The 27,421-nt window shown below is 48.9% G+C and overlaps 9 protein-coding genes across 9 annotated transcripts; 6 read left to right on the top strand and 3 right to left on the bottom strand.

The window, feature by feature from the left end:
* Positions 1-854: 854 nt before the first annotated feature.
* N7533_008534 (uncharacterized protein) lies at positions 855-2,668 on the bottom strand (the record flags this gene model as incomplete). The annotated part of the gene is made up of 2 exons (XM_057105184.1): positions 855-1,199; positions 1,304-2,668. The coding sequence occupies 2 exons, from the start codon at positions 2,666-2,668 to the stop codon at positions 855-857; spliced, it is 1,710 nt and encodes a 569-aa protein (XP_056956633.1).
* Positions 2,669-7,131: 4,463 nt separating this feature from the next.
* N7533_008533 (hAT family dimerization domain-containing protein) lies at positions 7,132-7,554 on the top strand (the record flags this gene model as incomplete). The annotated part of the gene is made up of 1 exon (XM_057105183.1): positions 7,132-7,554. The coding sequence occupies one exon, from the start codon at positions 7,132-7,134 to the stop codon at positions 7,552-7,554; it is 423 nt and encodes a 140-aa protein (XP_056956632.1).
* A 3,173-nt stretch (positions 7,555-10,727) lies between these two features.
* N7533_008532 (glutathione S-transferase family protein) lies at positions 10,728-11,402 on the top strand (the record flags this gene model as incomplete). The annotated part of the gene is made up of 1 exon (XM_057105182.1): positions 10,728-11,402. The coding sequence occupies one exon, from the start codon at positions 10,728-10,730 to the stop codon at positions 11,400-11,402; it is 675 nt and encodes a 224-aa protein (XP_056956631.1).
* Positions 11,403-12,268: 866 nt separating this feature from the next.
* N7533_008531 (magnesium transporter CorA family protein) lies at positions 12,269-14,253 on the bottom strand (the record flags this gene model as incomplete). The annotated part of the gene is made up of 2 exons (XM_057105181.1): positions 12,269-14,110; positions 14,197-14,253. 2 exons carry the CDS (start codon positions 14,251-14,253, stop codon positions 12,269-12,271), a joined length of 1,899 nt encoding a protein of 632 aa, XP_056956630.1.
* Positions 14,254-15,676: 1,423 nt separating this feature from the next.
* N7533_008530 (homoserine kinase) lies at positions 15,677-16,944 on the top strand (the record flags this gene model as incomplete). Its single annotated transcript, XM_057105180.1, is given in 4 exon segments — positions 15,677-16,097; positions 16,232-16,409; positions 16,420-16,531; positions 16,600-16,944. 4 exon segments carry the CDS (start codon positions 15,677-15,679, stop codon positions 16,942-16,944), a joined length of 1,056 nt encoding a protein of 351 aa, XP_056956629.1.
* A 761-nt stretch (positions 16,945-17,705) lies between these two features.
* Positions 17,706-18,180, top strand: N7533_008529 (signal peptidase complex subunit 1; the record flags this gene model as incomplete). The annotated part of the gene is made up of 3 exons (XM_057105179.1): positions 17,706-17,753; positions 17,848-17,907; positions 17,977-18,180. 3 exons carry the CDS (start codon positions 17,706-17,708, stop codon positions 18,178-18,180), a joined length of 312 nt encoding a protein of 103 aa, XP_056956628.1.
* Positions 18,181-18,679: 499 nt separating this feature from the next.
* Positions 18,680-19,243, bottom strand: N7533_008528 (SCF ubiquitin ligase complex subunit HRT1; the record flags this gene model as incomplete). The annotated part of the gene is made up of 4 exons (XM_057105178.1): positions 18,680-18,778; positions 18,832-18,902; positions 18,993-19,071; positions 19,142-19,243. 4 exons carry the CDS (start codon positions 19,241-19,243, stop codon positions 18,680-18,682), a joined length of 351 nt encoding a protein of 116 aa, XP_056956627.1.
* Positions 19,244-19,889: 646 nt separating this feature from the next.
* N7533_008527 (uncharacterized protein) lies at positions 19,890-21,330 on the top strand (the record flags this gene model as incomplete). Its single annotated transcript, XM_057105177.1, has 2 exons — positions 19,890-20,667; positions 20,735-21,330. The coding sequence occupies 2 exons, from the start codon at positions 19,890-19,892 to the stop codon at positions 21,328-21,330; spliced, it is 1,374 nt and encodes a 457-aa protein (XP_056956626.1).
* A 2,613-nt stretch (positions 21,331-23,943) lies between these two features.
* N7533_008526 (SMI1/KNR4 family protein) lies at positions 23,944-25,640 on the top strand (the record flags this gene model as incomplete). The annotated part of the gene is made up of 2 exons (XM_057105176.1): positions 23,944-23,954; positions 24,059-25,640. The coding sequence occupies 2 exons, from the start codon at positions 23,944-23,946 to the stop codon at positions 25,638-25,640; spliced, it is 1,593 nt and encodes a 530-aa protein (XP_056956625.1).
* Positions 25,641-27,421: the final 1,781 nt, after the last annotated feature.

Below are 27,421 nucleotides of genomic sequence, written 5' to 3'. Positions count from 1 at the left end.
ATTAGTTAAGAAAAACGTATTGACCAGAAGGGACCCAGGATACGACTTTCAGAAAAAAAAACATTACTATGTCGACTCATCGGTAATACTAGAGCTCGGCATAAGATAATCCCCACGACAAGCAATGTTATACCTTGGTATATGTGACGATTTGAGAAGTTTGAGACTCGCAAATATGATAGGCTATCATTGTCCCAATTCCCTAGGGGGAAAAAGAAATATTCAAATAGCCCTCCTTTTTGGTCAATCATTTGGTATGGCGCTGCAGTTCTGATGGGGAGAAGACCGAACTCGGTCATTTTCTAACAAGGAAAGGACTCGAAGGAGAGAGAGAGAAAATCAGCCTACCAGTTAGTTTCATGACATGGAATCGGTCATCATGGGGAAATGTAGCATTGTATGGAAAATGATATCAGTTTGCTCAATTTAGAATACCTCAGGAAAACTATTTAACAAAAGATTACGATGACAAAGCATGTTAATCAGCAATGCCAGGTAATTGGATGGTGAAATCGAATAGTAAGGTTACGCTCAGTCGCGATAGAACACAAGTATGTGTATTTCTCATGGAAGCCGATTTCGAATCCCTGTTTAAGCGTGAGAACGAGCAACTAATACTACTGAGCAAACGGCGAAACTGTAGCAGCATCCTAGGATGCCTGAGGCGGCGCATACCAGCCTCAACAGGTCATGATACGGATGGCATGAGACAGCGTCCTGTTCTCGTCGATATTTATCCTTTGGATATTAATTTCGGTGCTACCTTCTAATATTGCCATCGGTAACTAAGCGAGCGAATATCCGGCAGATAATACTCAAATCGAAGGGACTGACTGTATTCGACATATCGAAACCTACATATTACCAACCTTGGAATCCATGGGCTGTATACAACGTGAAGACCAGGAATAAAGTTCACTATCGCCATCCAAAAGACCAATATCCGCACCTGGCCAGAGCAGCACCCCAAGTTCATCTTTTAACCTCTGTGCCATTTCAGTTGAGAGCCACATGTATGTCTCCACCATTCCCGCACTCGCTAGCCCGCCTCCATATGTACCTGGAGTTTCTTCGAATTCATTTGCACCGGGATATTGCCCATACCCGAGTTCCATGTCATAGTAGCTGACAGTGTGACCGGTGACAGAATCTCTAGGCTCCAGATCAGTCTGTAAGCCTGGTGCAATGCGATCAAAGTCCTTGAAGTCGTGAAAGTCCGGGGGGGGTTATATCGTGCTCCTTTATGATTTCCTCAAGGTATTGGAGGTAGAATGGATTTTCACTTCGCCTGGCAGCCACATACAATGATTTGGTGTAGGGGGGGCTTCAAACTCCGGAACATTCCTTCGTAATCACACATTATAAACGTGATCGCAATTTGGTGTCCCATAGATGGACACTTTCGAACCAGATCACCTAAAGTTGTCGCAGAGGGCTTCACGGGCAGCCATATAACCCACGGGAGGCAGTCCGAGTCATCGTCGATACCAGAGATATCATTGTTCATTATCATGCGGGCATTAATCGCAGTGCGAATCTCTCTGCACTCCCGTTTATTGCCTTGGCTGAGCAGTTTACCTGGGAGAATAGCCCGTCCAGGGTTTGTTTCTAGCTGATAGGCCCACCATCTGGCGAAGGTTGTACTGTGATAAATGCCACGAAGAATACAATTGTATTCAATTTTGGTTCTTAGCCTGCGTGGGTGCATTAGTCGACTGTATCGATCCACATTACCCTCCCACGCAGCCATCTGTGTCTGGAGACGCTTTTCGAGAACTGGGAGATCAGGCGGAAGAGGCATCCACAATTGATCGGACTGGCCTGGGCCCAGTTTCGCGTAGTCCTCGCTAATATCCTCCAAGCTGATATCTTGTAAGCCGATAAATCCATCTTCCTCGATGTCAATATCATCAGCAGTCGTTTCTGGTAAATTTTTACCAGGGTCAACTCGCTGCCCCTTCAGGCCTACCAAAGCCCATTGGGGCTTCACTCGCTGCCCCAAAGCCCATCGGGGCTTCATATCTCCATTCAGAAACGCAGGTGTTCGTGGGGTTTCAAGATGAACGGTTCGAGAGAAATCTTCCATGACAACATATCGTTGGGGGGCGGACATGATAATTTTGTAGATTGCGGCATCTTTGTCAGCTTCGCGGGATTCTTCCGCAATAGAAACATCAGGCAAAAGGTCCAGTTCTTTGTAAAGATCTGTATAGCATGCTACAGCACACGCTCGGCCTACTTGATACCGCAAAGACGGATACTGACGGGCAACTTCGCGATATGTTTCTTCTGATGCAAGCTCGGGATACCATATACAGTACGGCTGGGTGGCAGGATTTTGCATGTCAGGGATTATATCACTCATTATCAGGCGAGCATTGCGGGCGCGGGAAAATCGATGGGCCTGATCATCGTCGCCGGAGCATAGCTCAATAATTGCCGGGCTTGTTGCAAATTGAAGTGAATCACGAATTCCACGAATGACTGCTCTGCGATGCCAAAAGGAGCTTAGATCGACGGGGATATCCTCCCCCTTTATCGCCCAAGCACATTGATCGGGATCGCATGCAGGTATAGGTTTGCCGGAAGAGTCAAATGCCTGCCTTTTCGGTAAAACGATATTGTATTGGCTCATAAGGCTGGGACCGGAATGTTCGGTAGCCGCCATTAGGAAATAGTATGGGCAGTGGTGCCAGGAGGGGTGCTGGTGCTGCGTGCAGTGACAAGTGGGGGAAATGAAGTTCAGTGTTGAGGGAAAGGAAGGGGGGGAAGTCAACTTTTATTCTATTTTTTCTTCTCATTTGAAGTTTCCACTCAGCCTTGACATTCATTTGCCCCTCCTAGGCTGGTGCAGTGGTGCCCCACCACATGCGACGGGAACCTTTGGAACTTACAAGCTCATACACAGACTGGGCTGTATATGTATTATGAACCCGTGGACAAGCTAAGTACGTCGCACTGATTCTTATTCGAAACTATTACTAGCAATACCATTCCAAACCCCGAATCCTTTCGAAATTTTTTCAAAATTAAATTCTCCCAAAACAATTTTTTTTTTTTAAAAAAAAAATGGCTACTCTCGATAGATGCCCCTGACTCCAAACAGAAATCGCGGTTTCCAGAGAGTGAGATTCCATGCTGGCCATCACTACAGATTTTGGATAATATTTAATGAAATGTTCACAATAGCTTCAAAATTATACTCATCTGCACCTCTTGGGTCTTAATAACTCAGGTATCATAAGGAAGGGACTAAAAGGGCAGTTGAATAATCTGCTACTATAGCCACTCTTAAGTCTTAGACAATCTGATTCCCTAGTATATACCATTGTAATAGTGATCAAGGTACTAGATAAATATAAGGGAGATAATGATAACTGGCTTATACTCTACCTTCTGCTATAACAAATACTTTATATATACGAGTGTTTCTAACTATTGGACCTAAACTGCTAGTTTTTCTAGGCTTCTTCAAGATCATAATTTAAGACTATAAGGACATTATTCTGTATAAAACCCTAGAGGAGATGATTAAGTATAATGTATCACTATTCCTATATTAGCGGCTATCAGAAATAAGGAGTGACTTCTCTCTTTCTGATAACTGGTTGTAACAGCAAGAGCCTGCGATCACGTGCTATTCAAATATTTCAAAAGGACCATCAATATTGAAGCTCTTGCTTTGATATTCGTAGGTACCACTATATATAATAAGGTAGGTATGAATAAGCTTCTTTGTAATGGCCTATCCTGTTACGCTGGTCTAGGGAGAAAGAATTAGAGGAACTAGCAGGATTGTCTATTTCACTATTTATTTTTACTGCCACTCTCTGTTGTATATTCAAGGACACTAATTAGGACCTAATTTTAACGGGGAAAACCTCAGATCATGTTGAGATAGGTTAGATCCGATATGAATTAGTAGTATTGATCACAGAGCATACTATTCTGATTTCCCTACTTTGTAAGAGATAGGAATCAGGCTTGAAGGGGATATGAAATCTTTGTGATATAGAATTCTTAAGGTTCTTTGAGATTTAGTTTTGATTCGATACTGATTTGATATCGAATATACCGTCTACTTTTGCCGTGCCATTCTTGCCTTGCATAGTCGACATCTTAACTGATATAATCTACCTAGATAGTTCTCCTGGATTAGGTATATATTAACAGAATAAAGAATACTCCTAGAAGTACTAAATCTTGATTGGTTCAACTGTTCATCGAAATAAAATTAATCAGGTATATTCTATTTGCAAAAAGAAAAATCACCAGTCAGTGGCAACGCTAATTCTTATACAGCGGTCAAGCTAGTGTATTATGTTTTAACAAGGTCACTTACTCAGGCCACCTAAGTTGGAAAAGCTTAGTAAGTAACCTTAGGTCAGGCTCAGTGAGTGACCAGTCAGTTTGATTACATAATGATCACTCATCAGCTCTCAGGCCGGTCAGGGGCGTGCTCAATTCTACTCAGTGAGTAAGGCGGAAGGGAAAGCCAAGAGTTGCCATACATTATCCTAGAGCTGTTAACGATACGATATCGGCACTGTTTTCCCATATCGTCAATCGGCATCGTCAACTTCGAAGTCTGCCGATATCGTATCGGCAATCGCGATCGACAGTTTAAGAAATTGTCGATACGATATCGGCAAATTATATTATCGTCGGCGATATATCGCCACCGGTAATTGGACAATAAGAGAATATTTCCTGGTCCTAGATATAGAAGACTTTGCTATAAAGAGAATGTTAGCTTAGATACTCGTTAATTAGGGCAATTCGCTCCCGTTATGTAGTCCTACGTCGTGTTGTTGCCGTGCTATGTGGCTGGATATTTATATATTTTACGTTGCTCTGCCGTCATATCAACTAACTCTGTATCTGCAAAGTATATATCTAATCCTTTGTAAGTTGCTTCCATTCCTCTGCGCATACATATACATATATATATCTATGTTATAGGCTTCTCCGTCCCAGCATACCATCATATTACCTGTTCTATTCTATGGCTACGCTTTGCTTCTTCCATTATGCTATATGGCAGATTATCCAGAGGTCATAAGGGTTCAATCCTATTTTATGGTTCACCTCTATTTAGACGCGACGCGTCTGAAAGACTGGGACGCGTACCCCGACCTCTTCTTGGTTGACAGTGACCTGCTCTTCCAGACACTAACCAGCTCTATACATGACTCTTCAACCCTGGTTCTACTGAACCACTGGGCCCATATCAACAGCGAGCTGCGATCAGCAAGTCGTATTCATCCGCACTGCGCCAGTGGGCTGGTGTATCCAACACAAAATGCGTACGCGGCAGAAACGCCTCAACTACCGAGTTCTGAATGATGAGAGCGATGAAGAGTCTTTGCCTGAGGATCAAATTGACCAATCAAGCGAATCAAGCGAGCCACCGAGCAATCTCCCACGTACTCTCCCAACCTGTTAAAAAGATGTGGCAATCCTCTCCAACATACCAGATTGTGAGCTCCTACCTTCTGAGTCTGTGTCACAAGTGCTAGTATCGCAAGAGAGCCCAACAGATGCTGGTACTTCAATCACAAGCCACATATCCTCTTAATGGTGCAAACGACCAGCGCCGGCTACAGAGTGGATCTGGGGGTACTTCGAGACTACAGCTGTTGATTGTCCATAGGTTATCAAGAGGACCAACAAAAGACGGCTGGTCGACCGAAAGATTTGCTGTATCCATGTAGATAAAAAAACGGGAATACGCTGTGACTGGCATACGTCGGATTCCTAAAGGCAAAACACAACCAGCAATATGAAGATGTACTTGGCAAAGCATGGCATTTATTGCCCGACCTCCACTATACCGCCAGGGAAGAAAGGACCTGACATTCGGATTTTTATGGGTGGTAAACAGAGTCTTACTCATCAAGAGGTCTTGGAAATGAATGCCATTCGCTGGATTGTGACTGATATAAAAGCCTTCACTACTGTTGAGTCTCCAGAGTTTTAGCAGATGTTCCGAGATATTCCTGGGATTGAGCCTCCATTCACTTCTCGCCACACCTTGCGGGATTGAATCATGCAAGAGTTTGTCATATAGTGTACCAACCTGAAAAGTGAGCTGGCTTTGACTTGCAAAACCATTGCCTTATTACTGGACATCTGGACAAGCCAGAATAATCTTCCTATTTTAGGGATAATTGGTTATTGGCTGACTGGTGAATTTGAGTACTGCGAGAGATTACTCGAGTTCACTGAGCTCTAAGGTATTTATAGTGGCGAAAATCTGGCGATTGCAGTGGAAAATATGCTTATTGAGTTGAGTCTCGAGGATAAGCTTATTTCTATTACAGGCGACAACGCCAGTAATAATGAGTCTATGGCATCTGAGTTATACTTCTCTCTTTCTGACCGACCTAGGGTGGAAGACACTATGCCAGCACCACTCGATCGAGGTCTTGACAGCTATATCCGCTGCCTGGCTCATGTCCTCAATCTGATTGTGAAAGATATACTCCGTAAATTGGGGTCGGGGACGATGGAACAAGCGTAAGTTGCCTGTGACTGTTTGCGGACTAGTAATTTGATTACAGATCACTCAGCAATAGGGAGATTACGAGTCCTCGCTCTTTGGATTAACAGAAGTCCTCAGTGCCGACAGAAATGGAAGGAGATTTGTAGACTCAATAATCTTCCCGACAAATTTGTTGTATACGATGTTATGACACGATGGAACTCGACATTTCGCATGATCGATGATGGCTTAAAGTCAAGACAATAAGTCAACAAGTTCCTGAGCCTTCAGGAGGAGCTCCTACCTTTCACTCTCCAAGATTGGTCACGGCTGGAACAGATCTACAAAGTACTCCACAAGTTTAATGAGCTTACTTTGTTCATTTCGAAACGCAATCCACAAATCAGCCTTGCAGTTCCGATCTACTATGAGCTACACGAATTGCTTGATGACGTGACGGAGGGCAATGGTGACTTCACAACACTGGATTGAGATATCATAGCTGCAGTGAAAGAAGGAATGAAGAAATACAAAAAGTACTATTCTATTATGGATGACTGTGATACCTATTACACTGCCTTGTCTTGGATCCCCGAGTCAAAGGTGAAATGGTCTTACGGGAACTTTAAGATAGCAATGCCGGGACAATGATTCTGGAGACGATCCGCACCAATCTATATCAGGTCTACACAGCTAGTAAACCGGAGTATGATGCCGCTGTATCAAGATTGTCTTCCTTGCAGCATAGTGATGTGGAGTCTAGAATGCTGAAGAAGTTGCAGGCACGAGACCCACCGCTCTCAGATATTGATAAGTACTTTGACACCCCTCTGATCAGCGTCGCAGATACTACTGGCCAGAACTGGCTCTGCAATTGGTGGAAGATGCACAAGGGCGAGTATCCGCGGATGGCAGCAGCAGCCAGGGACTATCTAGCGATTCCAGCCTCTGAAGTTGCTGTTGAGAGAGTGTTTAGTATAGCGAGGGATGTGCTAGGCATCCGGAGATATTCTTTGAAAGGGGATACCATTAGAATGCTGATGTTGATTCGCGATGGGTATAAGTGGTAGCGGCCAGGGGTGGAGGTTGGTTAAATTAATATTCCGGTTCTGCATTCATAAACTGTCAAATAAAATTGCGTTCGCTCTTTAGATGATTCTAAAAGAGAATTGTGCCGATGCCGATACGATATCACGATATCGTGAGTGGCGATATCGTCAAGTTTGAAGCCTACCGATATCGTACCGGCAATCGGCATCGGCAAATTCAAAAGCAGCCGATATCGTATCGCCTGTCGATATCGTATCGTCAATATCGGTATATCGGCAATATCGTCAACAGCCCTACATTATCCGGTTTATGCAAAAGGAGGCCTTGCAGATTCATTATTTGTATTTATACTGATTAGTGAGTCATGTTTGGTATCCTGGTGACGTTAGATGAGGCTGAACCCGCCAACCCAAGCCCCTGGGAACTAGCCGCAGCCGTCATAGCGCGTCAGGCAACCCAATCTCCAGAATTTACCGAGTATCCATGCTCCGTTGGGATTTGCAGGCAACTGCAGACTAGCAGCAGGGCAAGATCCGATGAAGGCAATTTCATTCAGATGCCTTGCTCAACGAGATCTTTGTTTCAGGATACACCGCCAAATCTGGACCATATAAAAAGCTTCCAAGATAAACCTGGGCAGTCAAGCCTCAAAATTCAATTTTTGTTTTTGTTTCATTTAGAGATGCTATCAGTTTTACTGGAAATACCTTGTGAGATCCTTATTCTCATTATCGAATACGTTCTACAAGACCAACTGCTTCCGCCACTCAAGCCATGTGAGACCAACCGAGTCGTATTCCAAGATATGCGCAGTCACGCATGGCAAGGCGGCTCTGGAAAGATATACCATGAACAGCATTATACACACGGGCTTTCAGGTCGTCTACCCCTGCTTTTGACGAATCGTCATCTTTCCACTATTACAAAGTGGGTCTGGGAGCGGCTTGATAGGGACCACGTCCTAGACATTGCTCTTCGCGATGATTCAGACCTTTTCCCGACCTGGTTATGCATTCCAGCGTCAATGAAACGGATCAATGTGCTAAAAGTAGACATTCGTCTATTTGGCCATATCATTTCTCCGGAAGGCGCAAGGAGACAAACCATGCGCGATAAATCAGTGGGATTTCATTGGAGGTTTTACAGACTTCTAGAAAGGTTCCTGCGTTATGGTCCTGTTTGTGATCTAGGAGCCCCTGAAGTGCAATCTGACAACACAACCTTTTCATCTATTTCCTTTCCGAAAACTTATCTGAAAGCGACTTTCGAGGATCGCGATATCACTGTACAAACACTCCTCATTGATGTTACGTCTGCGGCCACAGAATTTCAATTTCCACCAGACGACCCTGACAATACATGGAATTTGAGATGGTTTCATCAACATAAGGGCGAGATTTATGATGGACTGGATGGTTACGCGACACGGCCTGAGTGGGTGGCGGGAAAGCTTGCCAGGGAGCTTTCCCAAATTCTTCAAATGACCAACCAGGAAGCTCAGCATGGACAGATTATATATGAACGCGTTAGAAGGATTCATATTCTTGTCAATGGTGGAGTGAGGTGGGAGTTCGATCTTTCAAAGAAGCTTCGCGAGATGCACTTTGAGAACCCTGGCGAAACATTTGGGAATCTAGAAACGCGGGACAGGATTGGATTTTTAAGGGGATGGAAAGAGGATACAATCCAACGATGGCAGAGCTTGGGATTCTCGGATTAGTGAAAGCAAGGACCAATATGGTCGAGAATAGTTTCAGGTGTGACCAGCGGCCATCCGTCCACAAATTCCATCGGTGCCGGAGGCCAAAGGGCCCCCCCGGGCTTCAGGCGCCACTGCGACGCCTAAGCATAGGTACACCACGGTCCCAACCTTGGGAGGGTAAAACTTCTAAACCCCTGCGCGAATAAACACACACACTCGGCATAGAGACAGCGAAGGATGCCAATGCATGAGAACCATACTCTATAATAAGCCCTATCCCCTTCCCGGTACTGGGCTTGTACCTAGCGAAACCTTCCCCCGCCGTGGTCATACCCCCCCAATTGGCCAGCAAATAACGGGCATTTGATGCTACTTGGTTCGAAGGAGCGGCATCGTGTAAAAGCTTGAAGATAGAATTGTTGTAATAGTCGGCTGTAGTGCACAAAACCATGGAATCGATACGATTGGCCACGGTTGCGGCCGCGGTAGGTGAGTTTTTAAGCGATAGCTTATGAGAAGAAGATAGAGGGGAGGGATGGTGAGGGAAGAAGGTCGAAGAGAGGGAAGAATGGTGAGGTGAGTCCGGACAGACTTAATTAAACACAATCACACCCGTAAATTTGTGAATGTATTGTGCGTAGGCTGAACGGAAGATGGAGAGTGTGTAGAGAGTTGTATTGGGTGAGCTATATAATAGAGGGATCAGAACAATTACTAGGCTGAATGTATGCTAGTAGCAGAATACCAGAGATTAGGCTAGAAATAGTTAGTACATATCAGGTAACTTCTCACAAAATATGTGGGAAGATACATAGCAATTACACAGATTTCCCGCCCCTAAGCTGCATGTTTCAAATTAGGCCTTCGCCGCTTCTGACAACATGTATGATGAAGTGAAGAATTGTAGTATAATACGCGCGACTGAAACTAGACTAGTGGACTTAATTTTATACATATCAACTAGTAGACGCTCTTATAAATCATCAAGCTCTAAAAAGCTAGGAAAGCAAAATTGTTCAATCTACTGGTATGACGTCCCCGCTCCTTGTTGATTATGAATATCACGACTGGGTAGGTTTGTCGCTAGTTCCACATTGATGACCAAGAAGTAAATGATTCGCTAAGCTCCATAAAGGTTATTCCCCATCATAAGCAATTTTTGTTTGCATCATATTTTGTGCTGTTTGTGTTGAACCGAGGACCAATCATCGTGCCTTGGCGAGCCCCAGGCTGGCTAACTGCGTAATCCGTTGTTTGTCTCGATAACTATCAAAGTCCTATTTAGCACTAATGAAAAGCTCAAGAGAATCAACGGTGTAAATTACCAAGCGTTCGGTCTTCTCGGATCCCGAACTGAATAATTCCTATTAACAGGTTTCTAGGTTCCTTACATTGGAGTATACTGAAATATTTAAGCAAGCAAAGCCTCGATGCTTTTCTGTTTTCCAGTATCAAACACCCTCTACCGAAATCAATTATAATTCACTCGCCATGTCTCTCAAACCTCTCAATCTCTGGACCCTCCAGGGCCACGCCGGCACGCCAAACCCCTGGAAAGTCCTCATGGTCCTGGAAGAACTCAAACTCCCCTACGAAACCAAGTTAGTCAATCTCACCGACCTAAAGAAAGAACCCTACGAGTCCATCAACCCAAATGGCCGCGTTCCCGCCCTCGAAGACCCAAACACCGGAATAACCATCTGGGAATCCGGCGCCATCCTAGAATATCTAGTGGACACATACGACAAACAACACACCATCAGCTTCACCGCCGGCTCAAAGGAGTACTACGAAAGCAAGCAGTGGCTTCACTACCAGGTTTCCGGCCAGGGACCGTATTTCGGGCAGGCTGCCTGGTTTACGGTCTACCATCCTGAAAAGGTACCCAGTGCGGTTGAGCGCTATGTTAATGAGATCCGTCGTGTTGCGGGCGTGCTTGATCGGTCGCTTCATAGTGGGTACCTTGTTGGTAGCAGGTATAGCTATGTTGATGCTGCTTTCTTGCCGTGGTTTGAGGTTGCGAAGCTTTTTTGGGAGGAGGAGATGGATCTGGAGAAAGACTTTCCGCGTGTTAAGGCGTGGCTGGGGCGTGTTAAGGCTCGGCCGGCTATTGCTAGGACTATTGATGATTACTTGAAGGCAAAGGCTGATGCGGAGGAGAAATGACCTTCCAACTTTCAAGGTTGAATTTGAACCTTCAAGTTGGTGTTCGGGATGGAGAGCCAATTGAAGAGTATGAGTAGTCGCTCTATTTTAGTGGCATGATGTAGGTGAAATTATCGACAGAATGTTTTGGTTCATATTTGCCACTCTAAATTTATACGTTTTTTTCCCCCTCTGTACGACATAGGATTTGCACGATGGAGCGGCAGAAGCAGACGCGGATATTATTACTGTGTCTAGTTCTGCTGCTACTAGTACCTTGAGCTAAAGATTAGCTTTGTCTCTTTTCTTCAGTTCATGATGCCATAAACCCTGACTACTCTTCATCAAAGGCAGTTTGGCCGAGTGGTCTAAGGCGATTGACTAGAAATCAATTCTCTTCGGAGGCGGCGGTTCAAATCCGCCAGCTGTCGCATAATTTGAATTTTTGCTCTGATTCATATCAATTGATATTATTTTTGACGAAGAAAGGTGGAGAGAGAAAAAAGTAAGGGTCACAGTATCATGATCGTACGATGGTATTGATAGTTGAAGTCGTTGATTTCCCAAAAAGAAATTTCATGGATAAGATTGTATTTAAGTAGGTATGCGAATGCTGCGCTACATTAAGCTTAACACAATAGCAACTCTCAAAATGCCTAACCCAACTACACTAGCAAGATACTCTCGATCATAACTAGCCCAAAACAGCAAAGAAAATAAGAATTCACAGACGAATCGAAAGCCGAAAAGGCGACGTGGTAAGGGAGCCAGCAGCGCAACAACGACCAGCGCAAGCGCTAGCCAGCAGAAAACAAAACAAAGAAACAAGAAGGGAAAGTAACAGCTACAGCAGCAGACTGCGCTTCTCTGCAAGAGCTGGGCACCAATCAAACCAGCTTCTGCCACCTCGCCAAAGCAATACTAACAACAACAATGGCTCCCATTACACCCAGGATACCAAAGAACCATTCCAAGCCCTTGTGGTTCTGGCCGGGGACTTCGATGTTCATACCAAAGAGACCGCAGATCAAATTCATCGGGACCAGAATCGTCGCGATGAGAGTGACTTTGCTGAGAACCTTGTTGACATGGTTACCAAGGACCAGGTTCGTGACGTTAAGCTGGGCGAGGTAGTTCGTATGCGAACGACTGAGCATCTTCTCAAAATGAGACAGGTTGGACATCATGGTAACAACGTGATCCTGAATATCACCCAAGTACAGCCCGATATCACCCCGCGGCGTGACGGAATACTGTTCATTACAGCGTTTCGAGAATCCCCGGATAACATCCGCCTTGCCGCCGAGCAGACGCATGAGCGACATGACCTTCTTGCGCAAGCCACCGATGCGCGGGAGGAACGATTCGAAGTCGTCGACTCGCGCGATAAAGACGTGGTCTTCAATTGCTTCAGATTCAAGCTCCACGTCGCGGATAACGGGGCCGAAACTATCGACGATGTCGTCGATCATGGCGTAGCAGATCCAGTCGCTCGATAGCGAGACGTAGTCACGGAGTTTGCCAATACGCTTGCGCACGTTCGAGGCGTGCGGGTTGTCGACGAAGGAGAATGTTAATACCCCGTCGCGGAAAACGACCATGTAGTAGTTGACCGGCTCCATGAATTCCTCGCTCGTCTTGTCCATTTGATAAAAGGTGCGGAAACAGACGAAGTAGTACTGCTTGAAGAGTTCGACCTTCTCGCGGGCTTCCTGGGTCAAAATATCCTCGGTCGTCAAAGGGTGAATTGAGAAAGCGCGAGAGATGGCTCCAAGCTCGTCCTCCGTCGGGTTGACTACGTCGAGCCACCACACACCTCCGTCGGGACCGAGCTGAAACAGGTCACGGAATGTGTCTCCTGGGAAAACCAAATCTCCCAGCTCGGCCGCGTGCACGGTAGTTTGGGACTCGGAGGAGAAGAATCCGAAGCGGGTGGGCTCGTTGATATTGGGGAGCGTTTCCACTAGCTCCTGCTCATCTAGCACGGTGCTGATGCGCTTTAGCGCATTTTCGTCAACCTCGCAGGTGTCGGATGAATCGGTCGAGTCCGACTTCTTGAATTCCTCCACGCTGGCTCCCTTGGCACCTTGACGGAGATCGTAGAAGATCCGAGGCTTCTTGCTCTGCGAACTCAAGCTGTGCTTGCGGCGGTTGCCAGCAGCTTTGCTTTTTTGGTTCAAAGCTACAAACTCCTCGAGTTCTTCGTAGTCGATCACCGGGATACGGCCGGGTTCTTCGTATGTGTGCACGGCGACATCTTCGTTCGAATCGAGCGGCACATCGCCAAGTTGAGGTCGAATGGCACTGGCGTTGCTGAACGTAGGACGCCGGGGGTGGGTACCACCTGAGACGGTCCGCTGCAGCATGGCCTCCAGGTCAGGCGGGCCATGGCTGTCCAAGGTGTTTGCACGTTCCCGACGGCGCGGATCGGCAAAGGCCTCAACCGAGTTTGGCGGGGACGAAGACCGGGCGGACGGGGATGAAGATCGGGAAACGTTGGCGATATCCTTCTGAGTGCAGCTGATACGGCGAGGGGTGTGGAAATTGGCATTGGGGTCTACCGAGAAACGGCGGCCCATGCCCGCCATTTCATTGACGGTTCGCTCGTCGTCGACGATGGCTTGTTCGAAGTCTCGGAAGACGGGACCTGCGTGGGGGTCTTGCGGTTGAAGGAAATCGGATCGGCCGGGGGTCATGGTCTCTCCCTTTGGGCCGAGGTTGGCGGTATCCTGCCGAGTCAACGGTTCCTCCATCGGAGCATCGATTCGGGGGGGGTGTCCATTTGGTGATGGCGGTGGTCATCAAGCTCCGGTACCGGGGTGCTGTACCGGGTGAGGCACAGCTCCTTTTCGGAACGAGGAGTGTCAGACATTTTGAATAGGGGGGAGATTGAAATGGATCAAGCCGATTGTTGGAAAGTACCAGACTAGCTGGAAGCGGTCTTTTTTTTGCGTTATTTGTTTGGAGTAGTTGTTCCGCGGGAAATTGTTGGTGTACCTTGAGGTACAATAGATGATATGGTCAAATGCTTACTGGCAGCAGCACGACATCTGCAGACGCAAGCCGGCAAAAGAGGGACGATCTAAGGTCGACGGCCCTCCATCCACGAGTCAGACCCTTCACGAGGGTCTGAAGTTACCGACACACGTCTGGCTGCCACGGTTTTGTAAGTGGGAGTAGGCACAATTAGGGGGGGGGGTCTGGTGTCGCCCCCGCAGAAGACCCGGAACTTGGGGCCTGCAAGAGGGTTGGGGAGAGAGGACTGAGTGTAGCGAAGTCCCGCCAACTTGAATGAGATGAGACGGAGGGGAGCGCGTTTGCTCCAGGGCTGCTGAGTTCGAGCGAGGCGAGCTAGTCGCGGAGAGAAAAGGACCGCAGAATCTTCACGGAAGAGACTGGGAGGGAATTCTCAAGAAAGTTGAGAGGGATAGTCTTTGAAAAGAGAATAACCACGGAGAAAATCGTGGGTTTGAGTGTGTATGTGTGTAAAAAGAAAAAAAGGAAGGGAGAGAAGAGAGGAGAGGAAAAGTGGTGGGTTATCACGACGACAGGTTGTGGCGAGGTTGGAAAATGGACTAGCGGGTGATGCTTGCGGGTCCCGCACATTTCCACTTTAATTCAAGGAGGACACCCTTGGGCTATTACGGAGTAAAGGTATGGGAGTTATTAATACAGAGATAATGAAAAGATAGAGATAACTATAGACTAAGTAATACTATAAAACACGATACAATAATGCTATGCCATATCGCAGTACTTGAGAATACCCTCCTCTATACTCCAGGGCTGTCAATCAAGTCTAAAAAGTCTGCACGATGGGACGGCGTTCACCGGTCAAAGTTAGCTTACCCTCAGGCATCATCCATGAGGCATTTATTACCAAGTCGCATCGGCACATTAAGAACCACAATGCTAGTGCGATTCCAATGCGCTATCTCTGATTTGTCCTTACCCAACTTCAAGGGCAAAGTCATCTGCCATGACCATGACTAGTATGACATCTGCCCTAAGGCTAAGGGTGACATGCATGTGCAGACCGATCTCAGTCAAACTCAAAATAAAAATCAGAATTAGTATTAATTAGTATTAATAGGGAATACTGTACTATAAATCCCATCCAATCACTCTACCCAATCACCACCTCCACTATCTTCCCCGGTGTCGGACGGTAATTTTCCTGGACGCCAAGATCTCCGAGATCCTCCCGCATCGAGTCATCAGTCATCCATCCCACTTCCATTCTCCCCAGTACTCCGGACTTCCTGTTGGACTGCTCTCCTCCAGTCCAATCCACCATGTCATCCTTTGCCATTCGAGTCCCTTGCTCCTCGGCCAACATTGGCCCCGGATTTGATGTCATTGGCCTGGCCCTCTCCCTCCACCTCGAACTGCGCGTCACAATCGATGACTCCAAGTCCTCCTCCGAGCTGCCATTGAACTGCGCCATTACCTACGAGGACCAAAGCGGCAGCACCGAGTCCATCTCTCTCGATCCTGAAGTCAACCTCATCACCCGTGTCGCCCTTTATGTTCTGCGATGCCACAATCAGCGCGCCTTCCCCATCGAGACCAAGGTTCACATCGTCAACCCCATCCCACTGAGTCGAGGTCTGGGATCATCGGGTACCGCTGTTGTCGCTGGTGTCATGCTGGGCAATGAGGTCGGCAAACTGGGTTTAAGCAAGGATCGTTTGCTAGACTATTGCTTGATGATTGGTACGTGAAGCTATTTCCCTGCCCTGCCCTTCTGCCCCTCCATGGGTCCCGCCATAAAATTGCTTGAATATACCCACCCATACTCATACCCGCCCAATTACCCCCGTCTTGCATCAAACTAACGCATTCTGTAGAACGACACCCCGATAACGTGGCTGCCTCGTTGTTCGGAGGTTTTGTGGGTACCTATCTGAACGAGCTGAAGCCCGAGGATGTTGCCCGGAAAGAGATCCCTCTTAGTGAGGTCTTGCCCTCTCCCGCCGGTGGCATTGACACTGGAATGAAGCCCCCCCGAGCCCCCTCTTGGAATCGGTCACTACAGAAAGTTCGACTGGGCCCCAGAAATCAAGGCCATTGCCATTATCCCAGACTTCGTCGTGCCCACCGCCGATGCCCGTAACGTTCTTCCTCAGCAATACAGCCGAGCCGATGTGGTATGTCGATTCCTTAAAGCAGCAACTCCTCCACGCCGTGTATGATACACTTACTCACTCTATCCCAGGTCTTCAACCTCCAACGCGCGGCCCTCCTCCCCGCCGCCCTGGGAACCTCCCCACCAGACCCTGAGATGATCTTCCTCGCCATGCAGGATAAGGTCCACCAGCCCTACCGCAAAGGCTTGATCCCCGGTCTGACCGAGATTCTCCAATCAATGACGCCTGCCACCCAGCCCGGTCTTCTGGGTATCTGTCTTTCCGGCGCTGGACCAACCATCCTCGCCCTTGCGACGGATCGCTTCACCGAGATCGCTGACCGCATCATCGCACGGTTCGCTACGAACAACATTACCTGCCAATGGAAGCTGCTTGAGCCCGCGCAGGAAGGAACTACCGTGACCCCGGTCTAAGTCTGCATTTGCATTTTCCTTTTCTTTGTCTCTGCACTGCACTGCACTGCTCTGCAATACAGCTGCGTCATTCTCGCCCCTCCTTTTCCCACCACTACCTTCCAACATCCGGGCACCGTGGCCTGGCCGCATGACGCGCGCGAAGTCTGAAGCACACCAATCGCTTCCTCCAGACCTAGTTTCAGGATGGACTGGCATAGAAACTGGATCCGGTTTCGTTCCGGCTCTCTTTGTTCTTGCGGAAGAGGCCCGTGTCTCGTCTCGGCGTCGGCTTTTTTCTTCACCGCTGCTTTTCACTGCAGCATGCATGCAGCTGAGACACGGGAGGTATTTGTTCACGGGAAGTTGAAACGAACTTGGGCTGGAGCAGTGCTCCTTTTGGGAAGCACTTGGCATTGCATTGACCGGTGACCGTTGGTAGTTACGGGGAGTATAAAATAGTCAACTTAGAATATAGATGAATCATGAGCCATTACGTATCCACCTACTTCAATCTTTAAAAAACAATCTCTAGAATATACTTGAATATCAGTGAATCCCCACCGTCTTCCTATCGTAACCCAATGACCAAAATTCGTGGTAGCCCGTACAATTATCCATACTAGTTGCCCAGCCATGGAAGTGAAAGCTGAGGCCGAGGCGGAAGAGACAGGCAAATGACAACATCACGATAAGCTCTCCGCCCTCCACTTCCGCCCTCCGCTAGAGGCCCAGCCCGAACCCGCGATCAACAATCCAATCCACCTCACAAACCCAACACCATGGACGAAATCCTCGCCCCTCTACAAGATGCCTTTGAAGGCCAGATCGTGCGTCTCTTCACTCCTCTGCTCCGCGCGCACGGCCAGCTTGTCCAGCTCGCGCCAGCGCATCCCATCCCATCGCATTATCTAACTACAACAGGACTTCCACGGCCAACGCCTAGCAGAGATCCTCAGCACAGCACTGCTAATCATTTTCGGCGTACGTTTTGTCCCACAGCTTCCTCGGTATACCCACGCCATACTTACTAACTGACTGATTACTTCACAGGCTATCAGCTTCGTCGTCGGATACATCTACAAGGACATCCACCTGACGCTCTGGATTGGGCTGGGCGGAACGGTTTTCACGGGGTTGGCTGTTATACCCGCTTGGCCTTGGTTTAATCGGAATCCGGAGAAGTGGTTGGCTTCATCTGGGGCTGGGAATTCGGGTGGGCCAAGGGTCTTGGTTGATGGGGTTAAGGTTCATTGAGGAGGGAAGGGATGTTTTGTTTTCGAGGTATTGGAAGGAGGGAGATCCATGCTCTGCTCTGCTTCTAGGAAGGGAGGAAGGGAGCTTTGTACTTGTTTGGGAGGATAACTATAGTGTTATTTTCCCTGGACTACGCTGCATCGCGGCTTTTTTAAGAATTCAAGTTCTCTATCGGCTTTCCATTGTTTCTTTGAATTTCTTCGTAACTGGACTGAGTGAAGTGAATGGAATGGAATGGAATGAAATGAAATGGGGACCCTTGTCAAGTCCCTGAACGCCAGTAAGTCATATCCTTGTCGTGAGGACCGGGTGTAGCGATTGCACGCACGGTTGTGCATGGCTGGTCATCACCGTAAAGTAGGTAGGTGGGTGGGTGAGAAGCAAATGGGCAGCAGTCTGATAGCTAGTAGATGAGCTGACCCTCGATTGGGCTGGGCTATGCTCAACTCCACTCAAATGTAGGCTCCTTGTTTGAAAGTATTCCGTGGCGTCCAGCGCTTTACCGTCCGTATTTCTGGAACTCCCAGTCCCGGTTATCCAGTGGGCAGACTTGGCGGGTCTTGAGCCATCTCGAGATGCAGTGGAAGTGGAATGCGTGCTGGGATGGAGTGGTTAGAGGACTATCGAGTGAAGACGGGAGCTCTGACTCACGTTACAGATACCCCAGGCCACGGTGCACTCTTCTGTTGTTGATGAGCCTTGGTTGGCTTGGCATTCGATACCTGTGTTGTGTTAGTCGTGGGTTGGCAGCTCAGGCTCAAGCTCAAGCTCAAGCTGGAGCTAGAGCTAGAGATGAGAGCGGGGGCACGTACACAAATCCATGATGTGGTTTCGGCAGATGGCGCAGTTGTCGACGACGATGTCCCAGGCCCAAAGGGCGACGGCGTTCCACTGATGATGTTAGTATTTGTATTTGCATTTGCATCCGCATCACCGCTCCTGCTCATCGTGGGGAGCTCACCTTCTTAACCTCGAACTTCTTCTTATCGCTGTCAGAGACCTTGGCGACGGCCTTGCCCTTGGAGGAGCTCGCAGCAGAATCTTTCATCTCCACGTCCGCCATGGTGTTGGGTATGTGGGGAGGTGTATCGGGTTGGGGGTGATGTTCGGAGGAGATTGAAGTTGAATGGAAGAGAGTTTAAGATTAGGTAGAGGACGTAGAGGACCCTGGTGACAAAGGGTGAGATTGAGAATGGAACAAGAGGTGATACTTGGCAACCTTGGTGGGTAAAGGTGTAATGATTGTGCTTTGAGGCTCCTCAGATCAACCTTAGGAACTGATAATGACAAGATCCCCCGCCTGTGCTGGTGGCGGCCTTTTCTTAGTCATTCTCCCCGCCAAAGGGCGCTTCCGTCATTTTCCTATGACTCTCTTCTCTCCTCTTCTCCTCCCCTTCCTCCTACGCACTTCACTTCACTTCAACCCTTTACTCTCCCCCTTCATGTCTCGCTTTTGTTAATTCTCGCCCTTTAGAAGGCATTCTCTTTGTGCGCGTTCATTTCGCAGTTCTCCACTTCGCGCATACCCGTTTCTCGCCGTTTCCGGTGTTAGAATCTCTAATATTGTCGACAGCTGCTGAGCAGTGAATCTTGGACTGGTTTCCTCGATTTCTTGATCCTTGACTTGTCGCTTGAGCCCTGAATTTCTCTCTCTTTCTTTTTTTTCCTTCTGTTCTATCGGCTGCCTATTTTTTAAGCCACCCGTCGCCATGTCGACCCAATCACCTCACCCTCCTACGCCCAAGGGCCCTCGCAACGGCAATCCCAATCACCACAATAACAACGCCAACGCCAATAACAACCGAAGATCTTCTAAGAAAAACACAAACACAAATTCTACTCCCCACGTTCAGAAGGTTGCCATGCTCAGCACTCCACCCTCATCGCCCCCACGGAATATCAGCCCAGGTGTCGCGACCGATTCGTCCGCCAACATGCACTCCAAGAAGAAGCAGCCGCCGCGCTCAGTGAAGAAACTGCCCAACGGCAATCGCGCTTCACCTGCGCCCAATGGTGGGAATGGTCATCAGCGCCAAGTATCTCAGCCAAGCAATACCCCCGCTAAGGATGCCGCCTACGCTGGTCCAACTTTTCATGCATCCCCCGCCCCGTCGGCTCTACCGATGCCGAGCTTCTTTTCCAAGTCCTATCCCGAATCCGATCTCCCGACTACCCTTGAGACCGATAGTGAAGAGAACGAGCCAGTCTCGGAGACTACTCCGTCGAAACCTCGCGCTGCTCGCCCCCAACCGCAACAGCAACCGCAACCCCAGACTCAGTCCCAGCCTGCGGCCCAGCACATACCTTCACCCATTGATTTCCTCTTCGAAGCCGCCAAACGAGCACGCAACCCTGACTCAAACCCACTGGCCAGTCCTGAGGCGGCAGCCGCTCGCTTACGTTCCCCGCAGACGGACTCCAAGGCCCTCCATGGCAACAACAACACCGGTGGCGGCATGTTCGCCTTTGAGATGGGGTCTCCCGAGCGTTCGAAAATCGGCCCATCATTCGCCCCGTCTTACCAAGACCGAATGAATGCTCTGCGCGCATCCAGTTCCCCTCTCTCATACACAGTCCCAGCCCGCATTGAACACCATGGAAGATCAACGCCGGCTGAAGACTGAGGAACTGAAACACCTGCTGCTCAACCCGCGACCACAGAAGCCACCATCGTCGCTGTCTCCTCCGCATGAAAGACAAAGTCCCGGGCCTAGACCCCACACCAGCGCCAATGTTCCTCATTACGCAACACCTATGCGAACCACCTCCGGCCCACCCTCCACCATGTCTCATGGTCCCTCGCAGCCTCCACCCATGCCAGGCAACTATGCGTACGGACAGCATCTGAACAACTCGCAGCCGAACTTCCGCAACACGAACTCGCCGCTGCGCCGTGAGCTCCCGCATAACTCGGCTGGCTCCTCGCCAGCTCCGTATGCGCATTATTACAATGCGCCGGCCCCGCAGCATGCAAGCTACGTCTCTCCTCAGCCGCAGTACACGAATGCCGCATTCCCCATGCCTACGCATTCGCCTTCGCCTACCAAGTCCCTGGAGACGAAGCAGATCGAGGATGATCTGCGCCGCGTGTTGAAGATCGGTGGGCCTGGGATACCGTCCGGTGGGATGCAGAGTTCTTTTGCGGCTTAATTCGATCGATTCGTTCAATTCAAAGGGGTATGCGTTTCTTTTTCTCTCCGGGGGCTAGGTCGCAATGGAACTCAACGTCCAACTCCGTCTCTGCATGCTCTTTGCATGGCAGCTTCTGCTTGTGTTATCTACTCTACTATCTACCGTTCTCTATTTGTTTTTGATCTCCTTATTACGTGATTGTCTCCCCTCTCTCCTTTCGCTCTCGCTTTCTATTTCCCTGCCCCGTCTTCCCTCTTCCCGTTACCTACGGGACCCGACTTCTTCTCCACCTCCTTCACCACATCTTAACCATACAATGATCAACTTCTCCCGCGGCCCGCCCGCTTTCTTTCCATGTCTCAATATCCTTCACGATCGTCTTGCGTTTTCAGCTGGTCTCGAGCACTCCCGGACTGGGTCCGGGTTCTAGTTCTGTGACTTACTTACCTCTATCACGATCCCCTACTTCTTCTCCCTACCACCCTCTTTCTCTTCTCTCTCTCATGAATTGAAGCACCCGTCTGTTTCAAGTTGTCGTTACGTTCTTACGAGGGTCCTTGATTTGGTGTTTGCGATACCGGGAGCATTTCACTTCGGTTCGGTACATTGATGCGGTCTCCATCACGCGCTCTGCTGGTTTCAGGCCGTTCTTTTTGCATCGTTGGAGTCGGTATGGTTCGCGGATTCGATTCGTTCGGTTCTTTCTCGTTTCGGCTTGCATTGGACTGGACTGGACTGCACTGGATTTGATTCGATTCTTTCCTCGTACCTGGGTTGTTGGTTCGGTTCGTTCGTTTCGGTTCAGTGATGGTTGTGGCCGTGGCTCTTTACGTCATCTGTCTACTCTCGCTGGTTTTCTTTGTTGCGTTACGTTTTGTTTCTTTTGGTAGAGTGAGCTGGTCACTTGTCCAATCATTTTGCAATTTATGTTTTCTTTTCTCCTCTGTTCCTCTTCGGTTGGATTGTGTTGGGAGATGATGCTATGCTTCGTTTTCTTTATACGATTGACTGGGGTGGGATTCTCTCTCTTTCCCACTTGGGTTTTACCCGCAATACACTCCTTGAATCTCGACGATGACTATAGTAGCAGCAGCAGCAGTAGTAGTAATAGCACCTGCCTAAATCTGGGTAGTACAAGTATTTTGCCCTGGTAACACGCATTGCCCTGAACCCTGAGACCCATGGATGCCGTTAGAACCTAAAACTAACTACTAGATTTATTTTTGTCGCTCTATCAAAACTCTACATTGATTCAATTAATCCACAATTTGAGGGAGTTCCATGACGGTGAAGTACTTGTATCACTACTACTAGTAGTGTTCGTTACTACCAGCTTCGCAGAGACACTAGGGAGTACTCCGTACATACCTTATAGCCGTGTCAACTTGAAGTGCAAGCGAGCAGCCACGTTCACATTCAAACTTTGTTTACTAGTAAAATTGGAACTGGGTCGAGAACTCCGTACACTAGACGCTAGCCACTCAACGGTGGCCGCGAATGAAATGCAAGTTTGATGGAGCCGAGCGGTCGTGCCGATCTTAATTACGATAGGGTCCAGGGTTCACAGTACGGAGTACAGAGTAGATTTGTGGTCTTTGTACTCCGTAGTCAAATAGTTAACTACTGTAGTCATGTAAGACAACATATACTTAACTGCCACCTGGGGAGTGTGTGTACATCACTGTACCTGTACACACTGTGTGTAACTTCCAGTACAGCAGTACGTGGACAGTACTCCGTACCACCACCACACCCCTTAATCTGGTCGCAACGCCACTTGCATTCCCCACTTTTTCACGCCGGGCCCTCTGCTAATTTTATCTTTAATCGGAGAGAAATGAATGGAAACTGGGAAGTCGGAACTTGGTGGATTCAAGTTGCTGGCTCTGCACTTGGTTCTTTCTCCTGGAGTTCTCGAAATCGAGTCAAGCTTTCTGGTCTGTTTCGCTTTTGATATCCCCTTGGTGAATTTCCCTGGGTAATACGTTATAGTATTATCATTGTCTCCTTTGCTCTGCTCGACTGCCGTCCCCGGAGATCCTCGTCGATCTTGTCTCGGTCTTGATGAAGTTTAATTCGGCAGAGGAGGATGTACGCCACGGGCTGGTGGCTGAAGTCAAGGCCGAGTTGACCAGTCTTAGCCAGTGTTTGAACGGAGTATCGAGTGGCTTGTTGTTCTATAGGTGTACATTAGAAAAGGTAAAAATGATGGCTGCATTGGGCTGTTGTGTAAACAGGTACCATGCGATGCGTCGAGTCTTTTCCCCGTTTCCCTCCCCCCCTTCCACGATTCCAGAATGAATTAGTATTCCATAGGGTACTTTCGTAACCCATGTAATCGATGTAGACAGCTGGCTATGGCTATACCAGGTATGCACACCGTCATGATCTGCATGCCCATGCTGGATGCGGCCAGGGGGTTGCGGAACCTGCAATCAACCAAATCACGGGGAAGTTCTATCGCTCCGAAAAATATGCTCGGGCTCCTTCCTTCTACTCCTCCACTTCACACTTCACTCTATCACTCTCTCACTCTGAACTACTTACTACGAGAGTATTCTTGCCCGACTTCTCTCTTTATCTTCGCCCTGTCATGCTCCTGGCTCTTGTCTAATCCTTTCTCCCGACACCATGGCGAATGCGTACGTCTCCCTGTCCCTGTTCCCCCTCCGGCCACCACTCCCTTCAATATACACGATTTACTCGTTTCCTGTCTTTCTTCATACCTTGCTAACTATATCTTCAGTTTCGGTGATGCATGGCGCTCTTTTTGGCATACCATGACCTCCTATGACCGTCATGCCTCCCACGATTCCCCCTACCGCACCGGCCGACACGTCCCCCTCAGTCAAAGTCGCCATGACCCTCTCACATCCATTGCTACCAGCGCGATCGAGTCTCGGGCCGACCTATCTAACCCTTACGATGATGAAGCCTCCAAGGGAATGACAACCGTCATGGCCAACGAATTAGACGGTTCCCCGACCGACGTCGGCTCCCCGGGCCGCCCTTACTCGCCCGGCATGAGATCGTTCACATCGCAACAACGGAGATCAAACGACCAGGATGGTCCCGGCGAGATTCAAATGCAGAGCTTCCATGACGGCGCGCCTCCACCTCCTCCCGTCGCTCACTCGTGGAGGAAGATCGAGCGCTGGCTCGAACACAACTATGAGGAATTGTTGGATCAGCTTGGCGAGGGATGCACCCAGAACGACATTAACGAATTAGAACACGAGCTCGACTGCTCTCTACCTTTGGAAGTGCGCGAGTCTCTCATGATCCACGATGGTCAAGAGCGCCCCGGTCTGCCGACGGGTCTTCTTTTCAGCTGCATGCTCCTGGATTGCGAGGAGATCGTACAAGAGCGCACCAACTGGAAGACCGTCAACGAGGAATATCTCAGCTCAGCCCAGGTCAACAACGCCCCCATCTCCAGCTCCGCCGCCGGCCCCTCTTCCTCCGCCGCCCAGCCACCCACAGCCTGGCGAAACGACCTCCTCGACCGCCAAGACTCACAACCCCCAGGCGCCGTGCAAAAGGCCTACGCCCACCCAGCCTGGATTCCCCTGGCCCGCGATTGGGGCGGCAACCACCTCGCCATCGATCTGGCGCCCGGCCCCGCCGGTAAATGGGGCCAGGTCATCATCTTCGGCCGCGACTACGACTGCAAATACGTGGTCGCGCGGTCCTGGGCGGCCTTCCTGGCCGTTTTCGCCGACGACCTCTGCAGCGGGAAGACCCTGGTCGACGAGGAGACCAACGAGCTGAAATTGAAGGAATTCAAGTCCCAAAACGTCGAACCCCCATACCTGGAGATTTTGCGCTGGAGGACCGACCAGAAGTACGGCCGTCGCCAACAACGCCGTCGTGGGCCCGGCCTCGGCACGAATGCGTCTGGAAAGAGCGCCAGTTCCAAGGATTCGCCGTACGGTAGCCCGACACGCGCTGAAGAGCGCGGCCGCTCACCGCACCGTTTCCCGAACCGTGGCCCGGCGCAAAGTCCTAAGACTCCGTTCGGTGTGTCGAGCCCGTTGGCCCGTGTTACGGAGACGGAGGAGTCTTCTAGCCCTGTCACCACCGCCGGCCCGACCATCTCAGAGGATCCCAAGGAAAATGGCAAAGAGAAGCAGACACAGCAGCAAACAGAGGATTTGATGGAGGTTGCTACGCCGCAGATTTCCAATAAGGAGAATGAGGGGTTCCCCGGCAAGGCCGAGTCGAGCGCGAAGTCGGAGGGCGAGAAGATCGAAAAGGAGGGCGGGGATGAGGCTGGTTCGGCTGTTGATTCGGAGGTCCTGGGGGAAATGAAGAATGTGGCTATTTAAGAAAGAAAAGAATCGATGTTCTCTTCTCGCTGCATTTCTTCTCTTCCCCTCTCCCCTCCTTGGATATCAGCCTTGTTTCTCTGCCTCTCCCTCCTCCTCTTCCCTAACCCCCCTAACCTTTTCATATCCACCCGGCTAGGACACTAAGGCGGCAATGACGATTTGGATCTATGTGACACTCTTCTTTCTGTTTCTCCCTGCTTTGCCCTCTTCTGTTCCCTTGTATAGAATTTTGTCCCCCTTGCCCTTTTTGACTCGTCCAATTTCCGCGTCTTGTCCTCTTTTGGCCTCTTGTCCTGGTTTTGTGGCATTTGTTGTAACTCTAGGAGCTCTGAATTGTTTTACTTCCTCCTCTTTTCTGCTTCCTTTTTTTTTGTGCTGGCTCGCTTACGGTCTGGTCTTTGTTAAGGTCTTCTTTGTTCACTTGCCCCATTGTCTGCCTGTAATTCTATGATGATGCAGTTTTAGTTCAGGTCTTCATGTTCTTATTGGAGATGAAATTCATTCTGGTTTGATGTTTATGGGTTTTACTCTGGGTCTGTTGTGTTTGTATCTTTTCTTTTATCTGGTATTGCAAGGTTCCGGGGTTTGGTGTTGGAATCGGTTGTGGTTTGTTTGGGCTGTAGGATTGTCTGAGGACTTCGTTGGGGGTAAACTTTGTATTGGTTCTGGTAGACTGTACTTTGCGGTCTTGACAGACTTGATATTCTAAGGTTGTACTGGTTAGGGTGTTACTGCTAAGACTCTTGGAACTCTACCTTTGCCACGATGCTAGATGTTCGACTGTTTGTCGGTTGCTAGTGCTCGGCTCTATCCTCTGCTGCAGTGGGTTTCAATGTATGATTCAACTTATTCTAGTACAGTAAACTGCCATCACTTGGCAGGGCTGCAACATGAAGAGCAACCTTGGAAGTCGGTTGGAATAAGCACTGGCATATTTCAAAGATGACTGCCCCTGTGCTATTAACCATTGTACTACTACGCCCGAACAATGTGTTCAGCAGTATCTCGAACGAAAGAATAATATTCGTTTTGTATCTTTACTAGTATCCAATTGCTTCCAAGTTTGATACTGATATGTAGAAATCTCTCAGTACTACGTGTATACCTAGGTATATTATTGACGATCGGGATGCGGCAAATCTTCGAGACACACTTGCCGACCTGTCCGTTCGTACCTTCCATTTTTATAGTTGTTATTCAAGACGGTGCTCTTGCCTGCCATGCTCATTCCAAAGAGAAATCTGCTCCAAAATTCCTGCTTCTTTTACAATTTCCCCTGGTCATCAACGCCGTATCCACGCTGGCCTTCTTTGGCGGGATGCATCGAGATACGGAGGCAAGCCACGCGAGGAGCATGCCGTTTATGGGCACCCGGGCTGGGAAGCGAACCATGTCTGCCCTTCAGGAAAGCTGTTGGAATGAAAACAATTTCGGCTCGACAGATCACCAAAGTTAACTCAGGTAATCATTCTGCATCCACTCACTCTGTTCCAAATGGGCGTTTTCCCTTCAAGGTGTATGCTCATACGGGATATAGAACTCGTCTTACCGATTCGTGGCGAACGATAAGCCTGCTAGGGCTATCTCGAGACCCGGAGATTGCAATTACGAGGCTGCCTCAAACACCAGAGGAAAGAAAGAAAGCACATGTGCGGATCAAGTCAAGAAACGCCTCTGCTCGGGACATAGGTTCAAATCATCACCCTGTCAAAGACAAATCCGAGCCCCGCCGCTGTACCGACAGATAGATCGCCCAGATGCTGGGAGCTGAACGTGAG

This window comes from Penicillium manginii (genome assembly GCF_028828005.1).
Source record: "Penicillium manginii strain IBT 31320 chromosome Unknown utg000006l:1.0-4164085.0:1.0-4166146.0, whole genome shotgun sequence".
NCBI classification, from domain to species: Eukaryota; Fungi; Ascomycota; class Eurotiomycetes; order Eurotiales; family Aspergillaceae; genus Penicillium; species Penicillium manginii.
Note: the sequence above shows the minus strand (reverse complement) of the source record. Positions and strands in the feature narration are given on the sequence as shown.